At 38.5% G+C, this 18268-nt stretch overlaps 1 protein-coding gene across 3 annotated transcripts; it reads left to right on the forward strand.

Annotated features, from left to right (window-relative positions):
* The first annotated feature begins 284 nt into the window (after nucleotides 1-284).
* LOC121945456 (FXYD domain-containing ion transport regulator 6-like) lies at nucleotides 285-18132 on the forward strand. 3 transcript variants are annotated; one of them, XM_042489632.1, is made up of 10 exons: nucleotides 285-495; nucleotides 4217-4273; nucleotides 4436-4462; nucleotides 7267-7290; nucleotides 7517-7540; nucleotides 9272-9346; nucleotides 12155-12191; nucleotides 12334-12371; nucleotides 12492-12525; nucleotides 13047-14275. In XM_042489632.1, exons 2-9 carry the CDS (start codon nucleotides 4222-4224, stop codon nucleotides 12494-12496), a joined length of 282 nt encoding a protein of 93 aa, XP_042345566.1. In that variant the 5' UTR covers nucleotides 285-495; nucleotides 4217-4221; the 3' UTR covers nucleotides 12497-12525; nucleotides 13047-14275. The 3 variants fall into 3 exon arrangements, with proteins under 3 accessions (XP_042345566.1, XP_042345567.1, XP_042345565.1); XM_042489633.1 differs by lacking the exon at nucleotides 4436-4462 and having other exon boundaries at nucleotides 13047-13293; XM_042489631.1 differs by lacking the exons at nucleotides 285-495; nucleotides 4217-4273; nucleotides 4436-4462; ... (3 more) ...; nucleotides 12155-12191; nucleotides 12334-12371 and adding exons at nucleotides 15022-15057; nucleotides 15173-15247; nucleotides 15342-15378; nucleotides 15983-16020; nucleotides 16107-18132 and having other exon boundaries at nucleotides 12490-12525; nucleotides 13047-14097.
* The last annotated feature ends 136 nt before the right edge of the window (nucleotides 18133-18268 follow it).

Below are 18268 nucleotides of genomic sequence, written 5' to 3' on the forward strand. Positions count from 1 at the left end.
GATGCTGCTTGTGTCTTTTTATATTTTGCTGTGGGGGGAAATGAGCATGATTTACAGTTCATTATGAGTCATGTTTTACTATCAATGCTGACATCAAACCGCATCAGGGTAATGTTGATTGTTCAGTAACAGGATGTACTGGAGAGCTCTCCGTGTGCAGTTTACCACTGCACAGGGTGGTTTACGGTTGTTTACAGGAGTTAAGGTTAACTGACTGACTGAGGTCTAACAGCAGTACCACGCCCCCTTCTCCCTCTCCCCCTCTCCCTCTCATTCCTGAGGCAAATCCACAGAAGAACAGACTCCACTTGGTGCAGCCGAGTTCTGAGGAACCTCCACAAAAAACTCTTTTCATTTTATTTGCATGCTGTAAAAAAAGGTCCATATTTCCCTCTCGCCCGAAGTAACACGTAGAAAACTTGTTTTGCAAAGTTCGGCTCACTGGGCGGAGAGAAAGTGTAACTCTTGTTAGAGTTTATAGAAGGCTGAAACACGGTAAGTTTATTTAACTTCCCATATGCGTGCTCTGTAATGAATGCGTTTCTTTGAATGCATACCTTAAAATAATTTGAACAGCTTAATGTGCGACTCTCATAAACACATTTGTGACCTCGCGTTGCTGTCTTGCAGAACTTTTCCATATCTTTTTGTTTTCGCCGGTTATCCCGAACACAACTTCCAACCCCCAGCTTCCGACTAAATGCATGTGACCTTTTCTTACATCCAGCTCATGTGCTCTCATATTTTTGAATTCATATAGCTAATGTGTTTTTTTTTTTCCATTCACCGGTGTATAATGTTCATTGTCTCCAAGTTGTAGTTTTTTTCCCACTTGGATTAAGTTGGCGCGGTTGCATCCTGCCCTGAAATGCCACGCCGTCTGAGAAGTTAAAAGGAGTTCAGTGTCACGCTTTCTACCCTGAGGGCTGCCAGAAACACTGTAGCCAACATTTTCCAAAATGTTCTTTGATCTTTATCGCGATAATCGGCGAGAACAACAACAACGTGACTTCAAAAATAAGTCACTATTTAAACACTTACTTTTAATGTCTGCAGCAGGAATCATTAAGAAGTCTTTATTAGCCTATGAAAGGGCGTGTGAAGCATAGGCAGATTAGGAGCCATTGGGCCCCTGGGCACAGATAAGCAAAGGGTCCCACAACCTTTCTTTACATAAAAGCAAGACACACAGACTACCTTAATTTCTGTGGTTGTTATACATCTTTTTCTGGTTTTGTGTCTTTTTGTAGCCATTTGGGTCACTTTGAAGTTTTTTGTCTCATTGAGGTACTTTGTGTCACCTTGTAGTCATTTTCTAGCTCTTTGCAAATGCCCTCTCTTAGTAGTAATGTTTTGTCGCTGATTGTATTGTGTCGCCTTGTAGTCATTTTGTGGCTCGTTGTGGTTGTTTTTTCTCTCATAGTAGTTGTTTTGTAGCCATTTGCGTCACTTTGACGTAATTGATTTGTGGTAATAAGGTATGTCAGTGTTGCCTTGTAGTCATTTTGTGTTTTTCTGTGGTTGTTTGATATCTTTTTGTTATTTGTGTGTATTTGCAGTTCGCATATCGTTGTTGTCCTTTGTGTCTCTCTGTGGTCATTCTGACTCTCCTGCTCGTTACATGTTTGTCTGAGAGGCATCTTAGAAGTGAAGGCCACTTTTTGCCCCTGGCCTGTGCCCAGTTGGTCCAGTCAGTAGTGCAACTATGGTCAAAGGGTTGATATTTGTATTTAAAGTCTCAGAGCACTCATATGGGCATGCCTATAAGGGTTAATGTAAGCAATACCCCCTTTTTTAATTACAAATGTACTACGTTAATCCCCTTTATTATAATCCATGGTAATTAATTTTTTTAAGTGCTGCTTTAAAGGCATCTTTCCTGACTCCCCATTCTCCTCCTCAACATCACTCAGAAGGCTAACAAACAAGATTATTGGATTGGTTCTTGTTAGAATAACTCACCCTGTATTTGTTTGATAAAACCTGATTGGCAGCCCTTTGTTGTTAATCCTGCTCCCGGGGTTGAAGTGTTCATCTCTCTCCACTCCAGCTCCATGTTCACACCCCCACTCTAGTCATGCATGAATCCCCAGCAGTGCTCTGGGCCAGGGAGGGAAACCTTGGCTCTGCTAACGTAGGCTTTGATCTTTGCAATGCAAAACATTTTATTCCACGGCTTAGATGCATTTATTTTCAAGCGTGCAGCTAAAGCTGCTTGTACCTGCATTACATTTTGTTGTGCTGTCTTGGTATTTTATAGGTATAATGTGACTGAAGTTAACAAAACTGTAGCAAGCATGCCCTTTGGTCATGCAGTGTCCTTAAAGGTCCAGTGTATAAGAGTTAGCAGGATTTAGTGACATCTAGTGGTGAGGATTGAGGATTGCAACCAGCTGAATCTTCTCCCTGTTAGAATTCCCTGTCCTTTGTTCAGGAGGTGCTTACCTCTCCATAACAAACAGACCAGGTGATTTAAACCAGTGAAAACACTGAAACAAGCAGTTTCACATCACAATGTTTGACGTGTCGGAGAGGGGCCACTAGCCCGCCACATGCTAATGTGTGCTCACCCGTTTTCTCTGATAACTTAAGGTCCAGACGTTCTGGAAATTTTTACTTGGCCAAATTATCCGCAGAGGTCTCTTCCTCTCCAAAACAGATGGACTGGGTAATTTAGACTGATAGAAACACTGAGTTTTGCATTAAAACAATAAATAATATTTTTCTGACGCTGTTGTTGCGGAGGGGCTTCTAACTACAGCTGCCAACATTAAAAACACGAATGGCCAGTGTTTGGTTTCTCTGTTCTGGGTTAGAAACATGGGCATCTCTGTGGATGAGGACCCACTCCCTATGTATATATAAACGATTCATTCAAAGATAATTGAAAACACTATGGCTCTTATTTTCAGGCTATTATAGATTAAAGTAGTTATTATATTATATTATATTATATTATATTATTATTATATTATTATTATATGATATTTCTACAAGTACATTCCCTTAAATTTCACAGAAGGTTCTAGAGACTATATAGATTAAAAAAAACAACCCTAGGAGGTTGGTCTCCATGTGAGGACTAGAGGACTAGATGACGCGGGAAAATAGAACCTAACCCACTGACCAAATATCAGATGCAACACAACACCAGCCTGGCCATGTACCCCTCAAATGCCAAGCCCGTGCACCGAGGAGCTTCGCCTTAAATAGCACCTCTTCACTTTCGCAGAGTCAGGAGACCGTATCAGTAAGACACATTTCCTGATAACATAGTGTCTAGCCAAGATGGAGCTTTATGTCCCTGCCAGGCAGGGTTTCATTAAAGGGGCACTAATGAAAACCTTTATTGAGTTGCATTATGGGAATTGTCAGACCCAGTGTTTTTGAAGCTTGACCTGTAGAAGAGGGGCAGCAACTGATGTGTTTTCATTTTCGGTTAATCTGTCACTTATTTTCTTGATGAATCGATTAATTGTTTGGACTATAAAATGTCAGAAAATAATGAATAATGTGGGAGTGTTTCCCAGAGCTCAAGATGACATAATCAAATGTCTTGTTTTGCCCGCAACACAAACATACTCAGTTTACCATCACAGAGGAATAAAGAAACTATAAAATACTCCCATTTAAGATGCTGGAGTCAGAGACTTTTAACTTTTTTTTCCCCTTAAAAAAACTCAAACTGAAAAATCGATTAATAAATAGGTTGGTGATTAATTTAAATCAACAACTAACAAACTGATAATAATCGTTACAGCTCTATGTAGAAGGTGCTTGAAGTCAGATTATCTCCAGCCTTGATTTTGAGTACTTGTGCTTTAAAAGTATCATTTTAGCTGTAGTTTATTGCACAAAAACAAGTTGGTTAATAAAGCATGTCCTCTATTTCTGATCCCTCACTGTTTTGGAAAACAACTCGCCCTCACTAACCATAACTGGCTCTTTGAGGTATTAGAGGGGAGCTGCTAGAGATTTTGAAAACAAGCACCTCTCTGTTCTCAGCAGGGCGGTTTAAGTTGCCGAGTTATTTTAGTCTGAAGGGAGTCAGTGAGTTACAAAGTTTATCTGTAAATCACATTTTTTTAAAAAAAGCTTCAGCTTCCGGTCACCCCAGCACATTACCCACATAAAAAAAGCAACCGCCACAAAATGTGTGCACATCTATGACTGCTCTGTATTATGTATCTTTTTCCTGTTTGTGTCTTATCCGCAGGTGCAATGGATCTTGTGGTGTTGGTGGCGTTCAGCTCCTGGCTGGCTCCTGCACTTGGTGAGCATCCGTTTCGTTAAACGTTCAACGGCTTTATGTTGTTCCTTCTTTAATACCGACCGATATGAGCGTGGTGTACTTAAGGTGCTTCCCCCGATCTGTAGGTTTAGTTGTGTTTTTAAGTTCCTCGACACTAAATGAACTGATGTGTCTGTATAACAGGATCAGCGTTTGGCAGGGAGGTGTTTGGTAAGTTTCCTGCATTAGAGTGGTACCTGGCAATGCATGGCCATTGATTTCTGCTCACTTATGTGAAATGGCTGCTTGCCATGTGCTCCTTTTGTATATAAAATGTCATGTCTTAATGTTAGCATTGCAGTCATACTTTTCAGTTCATTTGATATTTTCCATTTTAAATCACATGTCTGTGTGATGCAGTGAGAGAAGGCCATGTCAGAGTAGTGTAAATGTTTCCGTACACTGCAGTTTGAATAATTACTTATTCACACTACTTCCAAGTTTTTCACTGTTAATGCGGGTCCTGGTCTTTGATTCATTTCTCTGTGCGCCCTGCATGCCATCAGTTGAGCTTGATGTTAAGCAGATTTACCTACACTTAAGCTTTTTTTATTCTCTCTGACTCTCAGGTCTGTTGGAGTCTGACCTTATTTTCAAAGGCTCATCAGCACCAATATGATAAAATGTGTTTTTGCTTCATAGAACAGCAGAGACTGACAGTATTTACTGCCCGATAATGAGGTCAAAGTTGACTCCAGCACTTTGCCCTTACTGTGCAGTGAATGGGATGTGCAGTGTATAAAATATTCAATATTATTCATGTATCATGCTCATTTGTAACAGCTAGTGTCAGACTTCATTGAATAATGTACATCAAGAATGTGATTCTTATACTGGGTGTCAACTTTTAGCATCTAAACTTATGTTGATGAGCTGTTGGAACAAGCTGCAACTGCCAAACTTATACTTCAAGTCAACTTATACTTACAGATCATCATTTAACTGGATTCAACATCACCTGTCTAAGTTTATACAAAAGCATAACTACTGGGACTGACTGACATTTAAAATGCTGCACACAGTCTGTTAAACATTTTAATGAGAGCTGTAAAAACAATAACACATTAATGATGGGAAATGTTGCCGAGTACAAGTAGGAAAGTGTTTTATGTAACATTCAGTGTGCTACTCCAAGGTTAAATTTTTCTTGCTCCAAACACCGATGCTCATGTAAACAATGTCTGCTTTGTGTCTTTATTATTATGCCAAGTGAAGCCGTCTGTTTTAATTATTGTGGTTGTTCTCTTGTGGAACATGTGGCAGGAATTGTGATTTAGCTCATTACCAAGTACAGTATGTTTTCCGGCGGGATTTAAAAGACTGGAGCGTAACATGAATGTGGCCAACATGTGTTTCCACATGGGAGAAGAGATGCGAAGGAGCAGAGGGGTCTGAACTTTCCCACATCCCTGACGGCACACAGATTGACAAAGATCAGGGCAAAACAGTAAATACACAGTAGGCAATAGGTCTGAGCAGTATCTATTCTTTTCATACTTTCTAGACGTCTCAGCGGGGTATGCGGTATATGACGTTACGTTTGATGTATGATCATTGCTATGTTTAAATGCTCACTAATATTTCATTATTGTTCCAAATATGACAATGCTCAGAATTTGATACAGGTTTAAAGCAATTTTTTATTCTAGATTATTCTCATTTTAATAGCATTATTTGGACACATATACAGGTCAGTCATAATATTTGTCTCATTTGGGCGTTTTACTGCAGTTTAAGACGCTGCAGAGTCTTGTCTGTTTACCATTAGCTCTGTGCATTGTTATGGATGCGTTGTTCACAAACCAACTTGCCAGCAGTCTGCAAGGCTTGTGTAGAGATGCATGCTCAAAACAAAATACCGCATTCATAGTGGAATGAAGAAAGAAGACTTTTACACATAATTAAAGGTTTTTATAGGCGCAAATAACGCCACACCGACCTCTTCAAGAAGGGGGCTGAAGGAATGAAAGAGTGAGGCTGTGATCTTACGATCCAACAAGTCCACCACCAGTGGAAAAAAATTTGATGCAAAAAAAAAAAGAAGCGGCTCCACCTGTTCCATTTTTTTTATATTTAGACGCTATAAAGGACATGTTAGGGCATGATAATCAGGGTATGCAGGGCTGCTTGTAAATGGGAATATTAATGGAATATTTTTTTCATTAGACATGTAAACAGCTAAGTAGGAATATTGTCTTTTTCAGAAAAAGGGCAAAAACTGGACTATTTTGTGTTTGAAATTATTGTCTCTGTCTAGCCTGTGCTTCTATGTTTCTAATATGCATTTTGTGAACTTAGGCAAGTCTTGTAGGGCCTAAATAGTTCAAATGGCTCACAGAATAATAAATAAATAGGAAAATAAGCTCTCCTCTTGCTGGAAAACCCGGTGGCACATCACGCGGCTGTACCGAGATGATGTGTGTAATGAAATCATGTGGCTATTCAATTGTTTTTGTAGTTGGAAAGCATCATTTCAAGATAAAATCATGTGTGGCATACTCCCAAACGGGGGCAGAGGCAATTCTCTTTTTATCAATTCTGTAATGTTACCCCCACCACCAGTTCCACCAATCGAGACTGACCTCCTGTGGTACATGCTGTGCACTACCCTGCCTTAGTACAGCATCTCAGTTTATCGGTTCAATAGAAAGAGGAGCAGTGTATTTTTGACGGTGTTGAAAATCATACATTAAGGATATCTTAATTCCCCAGTATACTGTAATACTTTGATACCGCCCAAACCAGGGTAAACTAAGGGATTTAGAGTGAAGTCTCTTATTTTACAATTTGGTCTTGTATAATTTTTATCATAAAACTGATACGAAAATACAAGTTTGGGCTTGATACTAACCTTTTGGGCCTCTCTGCACAGTGAATTTGCCCCACTACCATCAATTTTGCCACTTGCTGACATGCACTCACACCACCGTGTAAATGTATTATAAAGACTAATGATTTTTGCTTTTTTTTCACAGCCTCAGCGGCAGATGAGGACAAAGGTGGGTATTATTTGAACAGAAGCTTAGAAAAGTCAAATTAAGATAAGCTGCACACTCATTTTAGCTGGCATATAAATTGGCACTGGCACCAAACTGGCTAATGACTAGATGGATGACTGAGGCGCTGAAAGTGCTGAATAGCTGTCATATCATGAGTGCTCTCTGAAGTGTGTCAGTGGGTAAATCTGCTTCTCATTTGTTTCCTCTCTCTTTTCTCTCCTACCAGACTCCGACAGTGCTTTTCATTACGGTGAGTGTTAAGCAGATGAACGTGGCGTTCTAAGGCTGACCTTCTACACAGGAAACATCTGAGAGGTCCAGATGAGTTTGCATTTTCCATTTGTTTTTCCAGAAGGGATGGAAAACTGTCACCCTCAAAGGCCGAGCTTCTTGAGAAGTCCCTCTGCAAATATTTCTTATCCTGCGTCCACTGTGTCACAGGCCTGATTCTGGTCCATCTTAGGCACCAGAGTGTATAAAATTCTGCGCTGATATCTTATGAATACCTACCATTTCAATGGGAAACAGGCAATTTTAGTAGTGCTCTCCATACTCATACTGTGCCATTAGTATATGCCCTTTTAGAAAACTACCAAAGCAATGTTTCCCAACCTGTGGGTCAGGACTCCTCGGGGGGTCCCAAGAAAAATCTGAGGGGTCACAAGACATTAACAAAGATCGGTTGTATCTTTGCTCTAGCTTTCATCTGTTTTGTCTTTGTCCTTATAAAGTTTTGGCTGTTTTAATCTCCTCTGACGTTCCATAGAATTAAAGGAGCTCTATACGACATTCAGGACATTAATATAGTGCATGTTTTTGCATGGTTATATCCCAGTGGTTAGCTAATCGCGCTACTCTGCACTATGGTCATATAGCAGTTATCGCTGATATACAGACAGCATCTGCGCAGAAGTGTTGCACCCACCTTCGTTATCTCCCTGGTAACAATGTTTGCTTTGCCAGCGCTATTGCTGTTCTAAGTGCTACTTATTGAGTTAGCACTTTTAGCTGTCGGCTCAGCCACCTCCACGTTGAGAGCCACGTGCAGACAATCCCACCTCAGGCTCGAAATTACAAATATGCTCTGAATGTCACATAGAGCTCCTTTAAACAACCTTTTGTCAAAGTTAAAGCTGCACAATATGAGGAGAATATGCTATAATGTTGACACTAATGATAGTTTCGCCCATGTGCTGCTTAAATACAAAAATGGAAGGAAAATTCTTTGCAATTTGCAATGCATTTATACTTTTTTTTTTAAAAATTTGAACTGAGCACAAAAGGGGCCAATTAAAAAAGAATAATACTAACATTACGTATACAGTGCAGTGTCCTACTGATACTCTCTCTTTGTACTGGTACTCATGGTGTGTTTATAGCAGAGGTTAACCTCATGATGACAGTTATACATACATACATATATATATATATATATATATATATATACATACATGCATAAAAAATATATATATTACATGCAAAAAAACTTTTGTGGCATGTTTTTTTTTCGCAATAAACATGCTAATGCTTGCATTTAGTTGTGATATTGCTGGTTAATTAGCTAACTAGGCAAGGCAATTTTTGATGAACGCAAACTAAGCTGTAATCCTCTCTGTTTTGGTAACAACATAAACAGTAGATGATGTTAGCATTGCAAGGCTACAGTATTATCTTATAATAACTCAACAGATCAAAATCGTGTCCTGTGCCACATTAACTGCTGTTTTGATTCTGTTGCTACTGATGAAAACACAGACTTGTCCTGTTTGTGCGCAATGTATCCAGCCTTATTTTGAAAGCTAGCAACAGAGTTTAAGTTGACCATAGTGTTTACAGTTTTGATGACTGTAGCTCACAGGAATTTGTGGTGTCCCATGACCATTTGGGGGCTGCGGAATATTTCTGCAATGCTGCTCATGAATCAAAGTGTTAGTTACCGTGCATTTCTGCAGGCAATCTTAAGTACTTTTCTTCATTTCAGATTATGAATCTCTGAGAATCGGTGGCCTGGTTTTCGCAGTGGTGCTTTTCCTCATGGGTATCGCCCTCGTTGTCAGTAAGTGTTCAACCACCTTAAATACACGGATATACTCGGATGTGTATTGCTGAGTGTCAGTGTAACCACACTGTGATCCCTGTATGTGTGAGCTGACCTCTCAGTCTACAAAAACAAGCAGGCCTCTGTTTCTGCCAGAGGTCTGGGAGGGAGTCACTGATGCATTTGCACAATCTCAGCACTCGACACTCTCATGATCTGTGCATCACAGCAATTTGCCCTTTATACCTTCTCCCTTTCCTCACTCACAGTGTCCTTCCAAGGTTCCCTTTCCACAATTGCCAGCACATGCTGTCACTGCCAGTAGTAGCCCTGAAACCAAAACCACACAATAAATAATTTATTTGGACCCACACAATCTGCCAGTCTGATTCAAGATCGCTGTGGATTCCTAACTGCCCTCTGTGGAGTGGTTGCATTGAACTAAAATGATAAGAACCAGAGAATCAATGTGTATTTGAAAAACAATTGCTTTGAAAGGTGTAATGTGACATCTAAATACTAACAGGCCATCAGAGCGCCACAGCTAAAAAGACGAATAAATACACAGATTCAATGTAGACGGTTTAATGGAAGCTATTATTGTTTTCTTGCTGAAACATGTTTGTTTAATTCTGTTATCTGTTCTCACAACTGTATGCTTGAGCAATACAGAATATTCAAGGTTCCTGTGGACCTTAAGTCATAAGTATGGATTTCATTCCATCTAAAAATAAGGCTTTAATTGGTATTAAAATGTCCAAAATCAGGCTTCTGAAAGTCTTAGGTGTGATTATATTAATTATTATTTGCATTGTAAAATCTCAAAATATTCATAACATCTATTTTTTTAAAGTAATTTATTGAATGCTTCTTGCATTAACGTCATGCTGATCAGGATAGCGGGACAAGCAGCTCTCATATTTTGTTTCCAGCCGGGAATGCTCAGAGCAGAGGATCTACTGGCTGCTAGCGAGGTGTTTGGACGACATTGGGAAATGCAAATTGAACAAAAATTTCAACAAAAGGTTTTTTCAAACTCAGCATGATGAAAATCACATCAGTGGAATTCCACATGCAGAGTGAACAATACAAAATTGCCCAGAAAACCCGCCAACAAACACCATGTATTTCTCAGAAAAAGTCATTTTTTTACATCACAGTAAATATTTGGGCAAATCTGTCCCTAACTCCAAGTTATTTATCTCAACTCATATTATTTTTCTTCTACTTTGGTTATTGTACAATTAGTCTTAAATTTCATGTCATGTGGAACTTAAAAAGGCCCCAAAAAGTCTTAAATCTAACTTTCCCTTAAGCTGTAGGAACCCTAATACTGATTTTCCATTTTAACTCAAAAATAACCTTTAAGTAACGTGTGAATATACTTCAACTTTGTACGGTTGTAAAAGTTACAGCTAAATTTTTCTTTAGCGCCAACAGGTTGTGTAAAATACTGCTCAAGTGATAGAAGTAGAGTATCTGTTTGATTGAAGAAAGATCTTGATTTAATCTGCACTTGTGAAAGTGTGACATTAAATGCTACAAAGGTCTTACAGGCACAGCATAAAACAGAACATAAAGAGGGCAAACCCTGGAAGTTTATCGTCTGGCATTTAAAATACTGCATTTAAACCATCATTGACAGCAACAGGCACCCTTTGGCGCCTCCCAGTGTCAGAGTGAGTGAGTAAAGGATGAGTGTTTTCTTTCAAGATGCTCACAGCTTTATTCTTAGTCCTGAGAGTATGTAGGTCACCAGACTGGTCTAGGATTTCTCAGCTTTTTGCGGGTCACAACTAGTCTAGTAAGTACACATCTTAGTTGACACTTGAGACTACAAGAGCATGTTGCTGTTTGTGAGTCCATTCTAAATCAAAGTTGTGTACAACATTCCTAATACAGGCTGTAGATACATTCCTTCAAAAAGTATATTCAGTTTTCAGAGAAGTACACATTAGAGAGTACATGGATATTTTGAAGCTGTTTCAACAGTTTGTCCATGAAGTTTTATCAAGAAATCCCGCACGGTGCAGATAATACTGTCTGTAGTTTTACAACATTAACCTACATGAAACTGCTCACGTGTTTAAAGAGCCTGTCTGTCGTACAAATTGGCTGCTACACTTTAGGTTCCATCTTGCAGACCAAATAAGTCAGTGTCAGTGAAATATTTGTAAAGATAACATCTCTACTGTTGATCACATTTTAACTTGTTTAACTTATAGAACAATTCAGCGCAGTATGAAGCCTTGCAGGTCCTCTGTAGTAAGACTAGACAGATCAGACATCGTTTCATTGGCAAAGACACTGCTGTTGACTCGAAAGACAGAGAAAGGAGATGTTTTGTAAAATGTGTTCAGCAGTGTGCTTCTATGATGTTTATAGACAAACTGAAGTAGGTCTAAATGAGGTTAAAACTCCTCTGCAGACTTTCACACATAAAAATGTTCCTAGCTGGACATTATTCAACACACTGGCTCCTGTATTTTGAGCAAAGTTAAACAACAGAATGTTGTTATGATTCAGATACATGAATAAAGTCTTGTGCTCGGGCCAGTAAGCTGAAGGCTTATAAGGCCTCCAAAGGCTTGGAGCCCAGATGGGCTTATTGGCACAAGCTCAAAACTGTAATCATGTACCTATCAAGGCCTGGAACAACCTCTTCCTCTTTTAGTACTAAAGGGGGCTGGAGGTGGGGTTAGGGGTACACCGCAAACTGATATAGCTGCGTACATTCTATTTAGGTCTCATTACACTTGTGCAACAAAAAGTTGCAGTTTTAAATGTGTTTAATTATTTTTTCTTGTGATTTTCTGTCAAAAACAGCCAAGAAGTGTAGCTGTTCAAACAGTGACAAGTCAAGGTAAGTGAGTAAGATTGGCTTAAACCAGACCCTTATCTGTAAAGAAAAAAAAAGTGTTTTCTGTTAAATAGAACCAACATTGAAATATTTTGTTATATATGCTGTTGTAAGATCGCAGTGTTTGTATGTAACGGTTTCTCAGGTCCAGAGGTCCTGACACGGAATCAGGTGTTCCAAGGGGTAAATATTTTTCCTTCCTCTATAATAATTACTAGGAATGTTAAATGCCTGTTAAGTAAATGTATTGCCATTTTATTTATTTATTTATTCTAAAACAGTTATCTAAAACTCTTTCTACAGCTTAGGCATGGAGACAAAGAGCAGTGGAGATCCGGTAAGTGTCTTTTAAACATCTGTGAATTTATTTCCTATGAAAGAAAACAGAAGAGATTAGCTGTGTTCAAAATTGCATACTTTTTCTTTTTTACTTTTAGTATGTTCTGCAGCTACCCTTACAAGGTACACACTGTTGTACGGAGTATGCATACAGAGAATGCCTTAAATTGTTCATATATTTGTTGCAGTCTGTGTCTCCAAATTTGAAATATAAAGAAAATGTATGTAAATCAGAATGCAGCGAGTGAGCAGTCATCTGTCGGTATCTCAGTCAATGTGACATATTTTCTGCTTCAAAGAGGATTGTGGGTCAGAATAGCCAGAAAAGCATGCTGGTTCACATGCTGCAAAATGCCACCAGATGCAGTTGGACATCCTCTAATTTTTTTTGACACTTGATATATTATGTATTGGAACATGCAAAATATTTTTGGTATACTAAATGGTGTGGAAAATCGGTTATTGGAACACAGATGGTTTCAAAATAAATGAAACATATCCTCTCCCTCTTGTCCACAGTGTTGCTGACTGCCATTAGGTGGCAGCAAATACCTTGATCACAGCTGAGGACAATCTTTCCATGAACACGAGAAGCTTTCTTCAATTTTCATAATGTTACTGTGCTCCTTTTTTTCCCCCCTTTTTTAAAATGTTTTTATCATCAATAAGTGCCAACTTTATATGGTAGCAATAGTGTGATTATCATTTGTATATTTGTGTGACTTTCAAATTAATGCAAAAAAAATTAAACTCATGTATGAAAAGATTTCTTTCATTTTTTTTAAATGTATCATTATTACAATTCTCTGCCTTAGAAGTTGAGCAAACAGCCTTCTGTTATGCTGCGCTCCTTCTGCTGATGCTGCAAACAGTTCAGTTACACATGCAGTAGTAACTACCAGCAGTAAGTGTGAATGATTTATGTGCTGCATTGTGCAGCACTTGGAAAGGGCTGTCTTAAAAAAAACTCTTAATTTTACTTATCTCTGTGTTCAGTGCTGTTTTATTGGCAGCTTTTCAACAGTAGTCAGCCTGGCAGCCTCTGTGTATGTTAAAGATGCATATGCAGGCTGTTTTCTCCCTGGTGTTGCAGGAACGGGCTGACTGCACTGCACAAAAGACCATGCGTGGCACATAAACTGGTGCATTTTGAGCATGCAAGCAGTGTTTCTATTGTTTATATAGCATTATACGTAAAAAAAAAAAAAAAATAATTAAAAAAACTCACAACGCACAAGACTGAATGATACTAAGTGGATTGTTGAAGATATTTTATTCATCTACTTTGCAGTAAGATTACAATCATTGCCTACCATGTAATCTAATTTTGGGCCACTGTTGCGACCCACTACACTATAGTCAACAATGTCTTTATTGGGAGCACTTTGGATGCAATGTTTCACTGTGGCCAGCAGAGGGTCCCTGCTGAGTTTACAGAGAGGCATCTGCATGCTGTCCTGTCCAGCTACCTTGCTCCATATCCAGTCTGAAACTGCAACCCAACAAGCTGCTAAATATCTGGGAGACAGAGCTCTTGTGCTTCTCTACTGTGCAGCCATGGCCACCACAGGTTTGACAGCTTTTTCTTCTTTTATGGGCTTTTAAAGGGTGTAAAATGCATGAGACAGTTGTCAGCTCTGCATATTATCTAAGCAGAAAAAGAATGATTTCTTTAGTTATCATATATGTTACCGTTTTGTGATTTGTCATTTGGATGAATAAAATGGATTGTTATATTTTCATGCTCATTTTAGTGTCCTTGATTACACTGCTGCATTGTTGCTTCTATGCCAAGAGCCAATTTACTGCTGATGCATTCATCAGTGTCATTAAAAAAAAGGAGTTTGTCCCACTGGGATGAACAAATAAAAAGTACCAACAATGTCTAGGGGTTATTTCTGTCAAACTGAGCAGCCTTTGTAGCAGAGAGAAAACTGTAAAGAAATATAAAACTGACGACTCAGCCACTTGGGAGTGAAGGTTCAGCAGCATGCAAGCCGCAATATTGACGCCCAGGTACTCTGACAATCTGACACAGGCTGCAGCCTGAGTACAGCTGTATTGGCAACACAAATCACTGTGTAGGTTAAGAATGGAAATCTGTATTAACAATGTTGCATTAAATTTTTAACAGCTGTAGATTCTTAAACTCTAAATCATCTTTGAAAAGCTACTATTCAAGCTCTTGTTTTCTCTCTGCTGCTGTGGTGGTGGTACTCCTGTGCTGCATCCTGCAGCTGGCTTGTAACCCACTTTTCTCATGGTGCATCTTTTTCTGCTGAGCCAAGATGCTGCATTGGGCTTCTTTCAGTGGAAAAAAAAAAAATACTCCTGAGGAGTTGTGGAGCCAAGCCTGCAGATCTGGAGGGCTGCAAACCTTGCTATCCATTATGCTGGACTGAACACACCATTAAAGCTTATTGCTCTTGTTGGTGCTGCATTTAACACCTGGATTATGTTTTATGCAACTGACTGAATTATTTTTTTCATGCAGAAACAATGTTTCCAGACAGAAGTGACTTTGATTACGGTAAGTTATTCATCGTCTACTTCTTTCAAAAATCAAAAGCACCATGTTAAACATGATATTTAGTATGACTGTTTTGAGTTCATCGTAAAGTCACATTCGATTTTGTCCCTTATAGATTATGAGACATTGCGGACCACCGGGGTTGTCCTCGCTGTAGTCATGTTTTTCTCTGGCATTTTTATAGCCCTCAGTAAGTTTAGACCTTCTCTCCCGTATCACTTGAATAAAGAGGCTTCATCACATAAATATATAACTTTGTAACTAATCTATCATTCCTCAAACAGGTAAAAAATTCACAAAATGTGTAAAATCCTCCTCCAAGTAAGAGTTGTGCAAGGCTTAGTGGATGATCCGCCTGTGCATGCTGTATGATTTGAAGGGGGTACCCCACCAGTGTGCAAATCTGTTTCAGTATTGTTTTTTGACTAAAACTGAGTTTCCCACAGCCTTTCCTCCCCCTGCCCCTGGATGCCTCTTCTCTGAATAATCCCTTCCTTGTTCTGCATACTCAACCCAAAAAACACTCCCAACACATTAAAGAGTTTTAAATGTGTGACGAATCACTTGTGGGCAGCACTTTGATGTTTTCTTTATCTCAGTGCTTGCTCAAAAAAATGTATACATCCCACTTCATGTGTTGGTAGTGAGTGGGCAGTGATATGATGATTATCGCATGCCGCTTGTATGGCAAGACAAGAAGAGAGGCGAGAGCTGCTGAGACACAAAATTGCATATTGGTATATAGTTGCACCTCAGATCGCTGTGGCTTCAACTGTTTTTGGAGCCTGATAATGGGTACTTTAGATCAAATCAAGTTCCAAGGTGTAGTTGTGGCCACAGTTTTCTAACTATATTTTATAATCAGTCATTTTTAATTAATTGAAAATATGTAAATATTTACTAATTTTCTTATTTCTGTTTGCAGTTCAAGCTCATCTGGTACCCAAATCCCAAAGACAGATGGTGAGTTCGCTTTACTGTTTAGGATCATTATATTGTTTACTTTCTCTCTGCAATTCCCTCTGATTTGTGTCTTTTTTTTTCCCCAGTGCCCCCTCAAACTGTATAGAAAATATAGTACTTGAAAGGGAAGGAGGTCTTCACGGGAACCACGACAACAACTACACACACATACACTGGTTGTTTATGGCCATCCCTGTTATGGCTAATATACCTCTGCCAGCTGGATGATCGATAAACAGGGTTTTCCAACACATCCTGACCTGCTTTCATTGAGCCTCCCACTGAATTCTGTAGTAAGTCTTACAATATGTGAGCAAAATCTATATCTACAGATTGCTCAGAATTGTGTGAGTTGGGAATAAAAGAAGAGAAAAAAACACTAAAAAAAAGAAACAATAAATACTCCCAACCATGCAACTTGACAAGGTACTTTTAATCAAACCTTCTTTTAATTGTACTCCTGTAGAGCAATACAATTAATAGCATGATTAAATATTTATAATCCAAATCTCCAGGTTGGAACAAAAGACAGCATGCATTAATCAATTGTAACAATTACCTTTATTTTTCTTTTTTTTGTTGACATCTGCTTTTTTAGCTTGACAATATAATGAAGAAACAGATAAATACAATAGATCAAATATAACATGATTTAGGAAAATAGCTAGCACAGTATCTTAATAAAGATTGAAAGACAGTTGCGTTGAACAATATTATTGTGGATGAATTGTGTATTTGTTTATTAGTTGTTACTTCTTTTGTTTAAATCAAAGGCAAAAGGTATAACACATTGTACTGTATTACCAGTAAAACTGAAAAATGAGACCACTGTTCCAAATAAAGGTCTTATCTACTGAATATGATTTTATCATTTTTTGTAATAAACTTGCTGCTTGAGATTACCTCAAGTGACATAAATGTAAAGTAGAAATTAGATGATGTTGAGTCATGAAGCTGATTTTTGCTTCGTACTTTAAAGGAATGTAAAAGAGATGACACATGAGTGACAGACAGCTCTAACCTTATTCATCACTCATATTACAGTCAAGGTGGCAGCAAACCTTGGTAGAATTGGGCTAAAAAAACCAAAAATTCTTCACATCATCTCTTTCTAGTGGGATGTGGTATTTTCCATTGTGCTCATTTCTGTGGCTACTTGTCAGTGGGACTGCTCAAAGGGTGCCCCAAACATCAAAACATTCAGATGGAACTTTAAATACAGTGTTATTGTACTTTTATTGATGACTCATGACTAAAATGTACAGTTAGTCAGACAATTTGTCACCGCACTTACTCACATAATGTCTCTGTGATATGAACATTCTTTGTCACAATTAAGTTTCAAGTACATAACAGCTTTAAACACAATCAAGTTTCTTTTTCCACAAAGAAAAATTGTACTTGATGTTACTCACACGTAAGTATGATGCATACAGAAAGAAAGTTAAATTATGTGACGGGTTCTTCTTATTTTTTGAACACATGCATTCTTAACATAAGCACATATGTTGACTGAAATCAAAACCATCACTCAGTGTAACAATATGATAACTTATCATGATGGGGGGTTTTGGCAAGAGGAGTAGAGGGGTTTCAGGGACATTGTCCTGGAGGTCATTCAAACGATTTCACAGAAATCAACATTAAACTGGGAGCGTAGCCTTATAGGAAGATGAATACCACTGCATCTTCCACAACAGCTTTTTTACCTTCTGTTGAAGTAATCTGCTAAGATTACTAATACTCTTTATTTCTGTTAGTTTAAAGCTTTATTTGCTATAGTTAGTTTTCATAAAAATAACCCTTTACCATATTTGAAGCTCTCACACAAAATGGTTAATAAAACAGGTCTGTGAATAAATCAAATTCTTTTGCCTCTTCGTAGTGCTTATAATGGCAAGAATACACCAAACTTAAACTTTAAAAAACCATTCAGAGCCAAGGAGTCTTTAACGCAGCTGTCAATCATGTCAGTCACTGCTTGTGAACTGCAGTCAAACAATCTAGGCAGTGCTGATCAAATATGAGCAAGATTCTGTCAGTGTGTTGACAGTTTCTTGCTTTAAATGTTTTCAGAAACATATTTTAGTGTACTGTTTAACTATAAAATGAGAAAGTTTGCTATGCTGCCATGTTGAGCCAACAGTTGAGCAAAAACCAGTCACCACCCCTCATGGGCGGATTAAGAGAGAATGGGCCTCTGGGCATAGATATAAAAAAGGGGCCCCACCACTTTCTCTACAGGAAC

Source organism: Plectropomus leopardus, chromosome 7 (assembly GCF_008729295.1).
Source record: "Plectropomus leopardus isolate mb chromosome 7, YSFRI_Pleo_2.0, whole genome shotgun sequence".
Lineage (NCBI taxonomy): Eukaryota > Metazoa > Chordata > Actinopteri > Perciformes > Serranidae > Plectropomus > Plectropomus leopardus.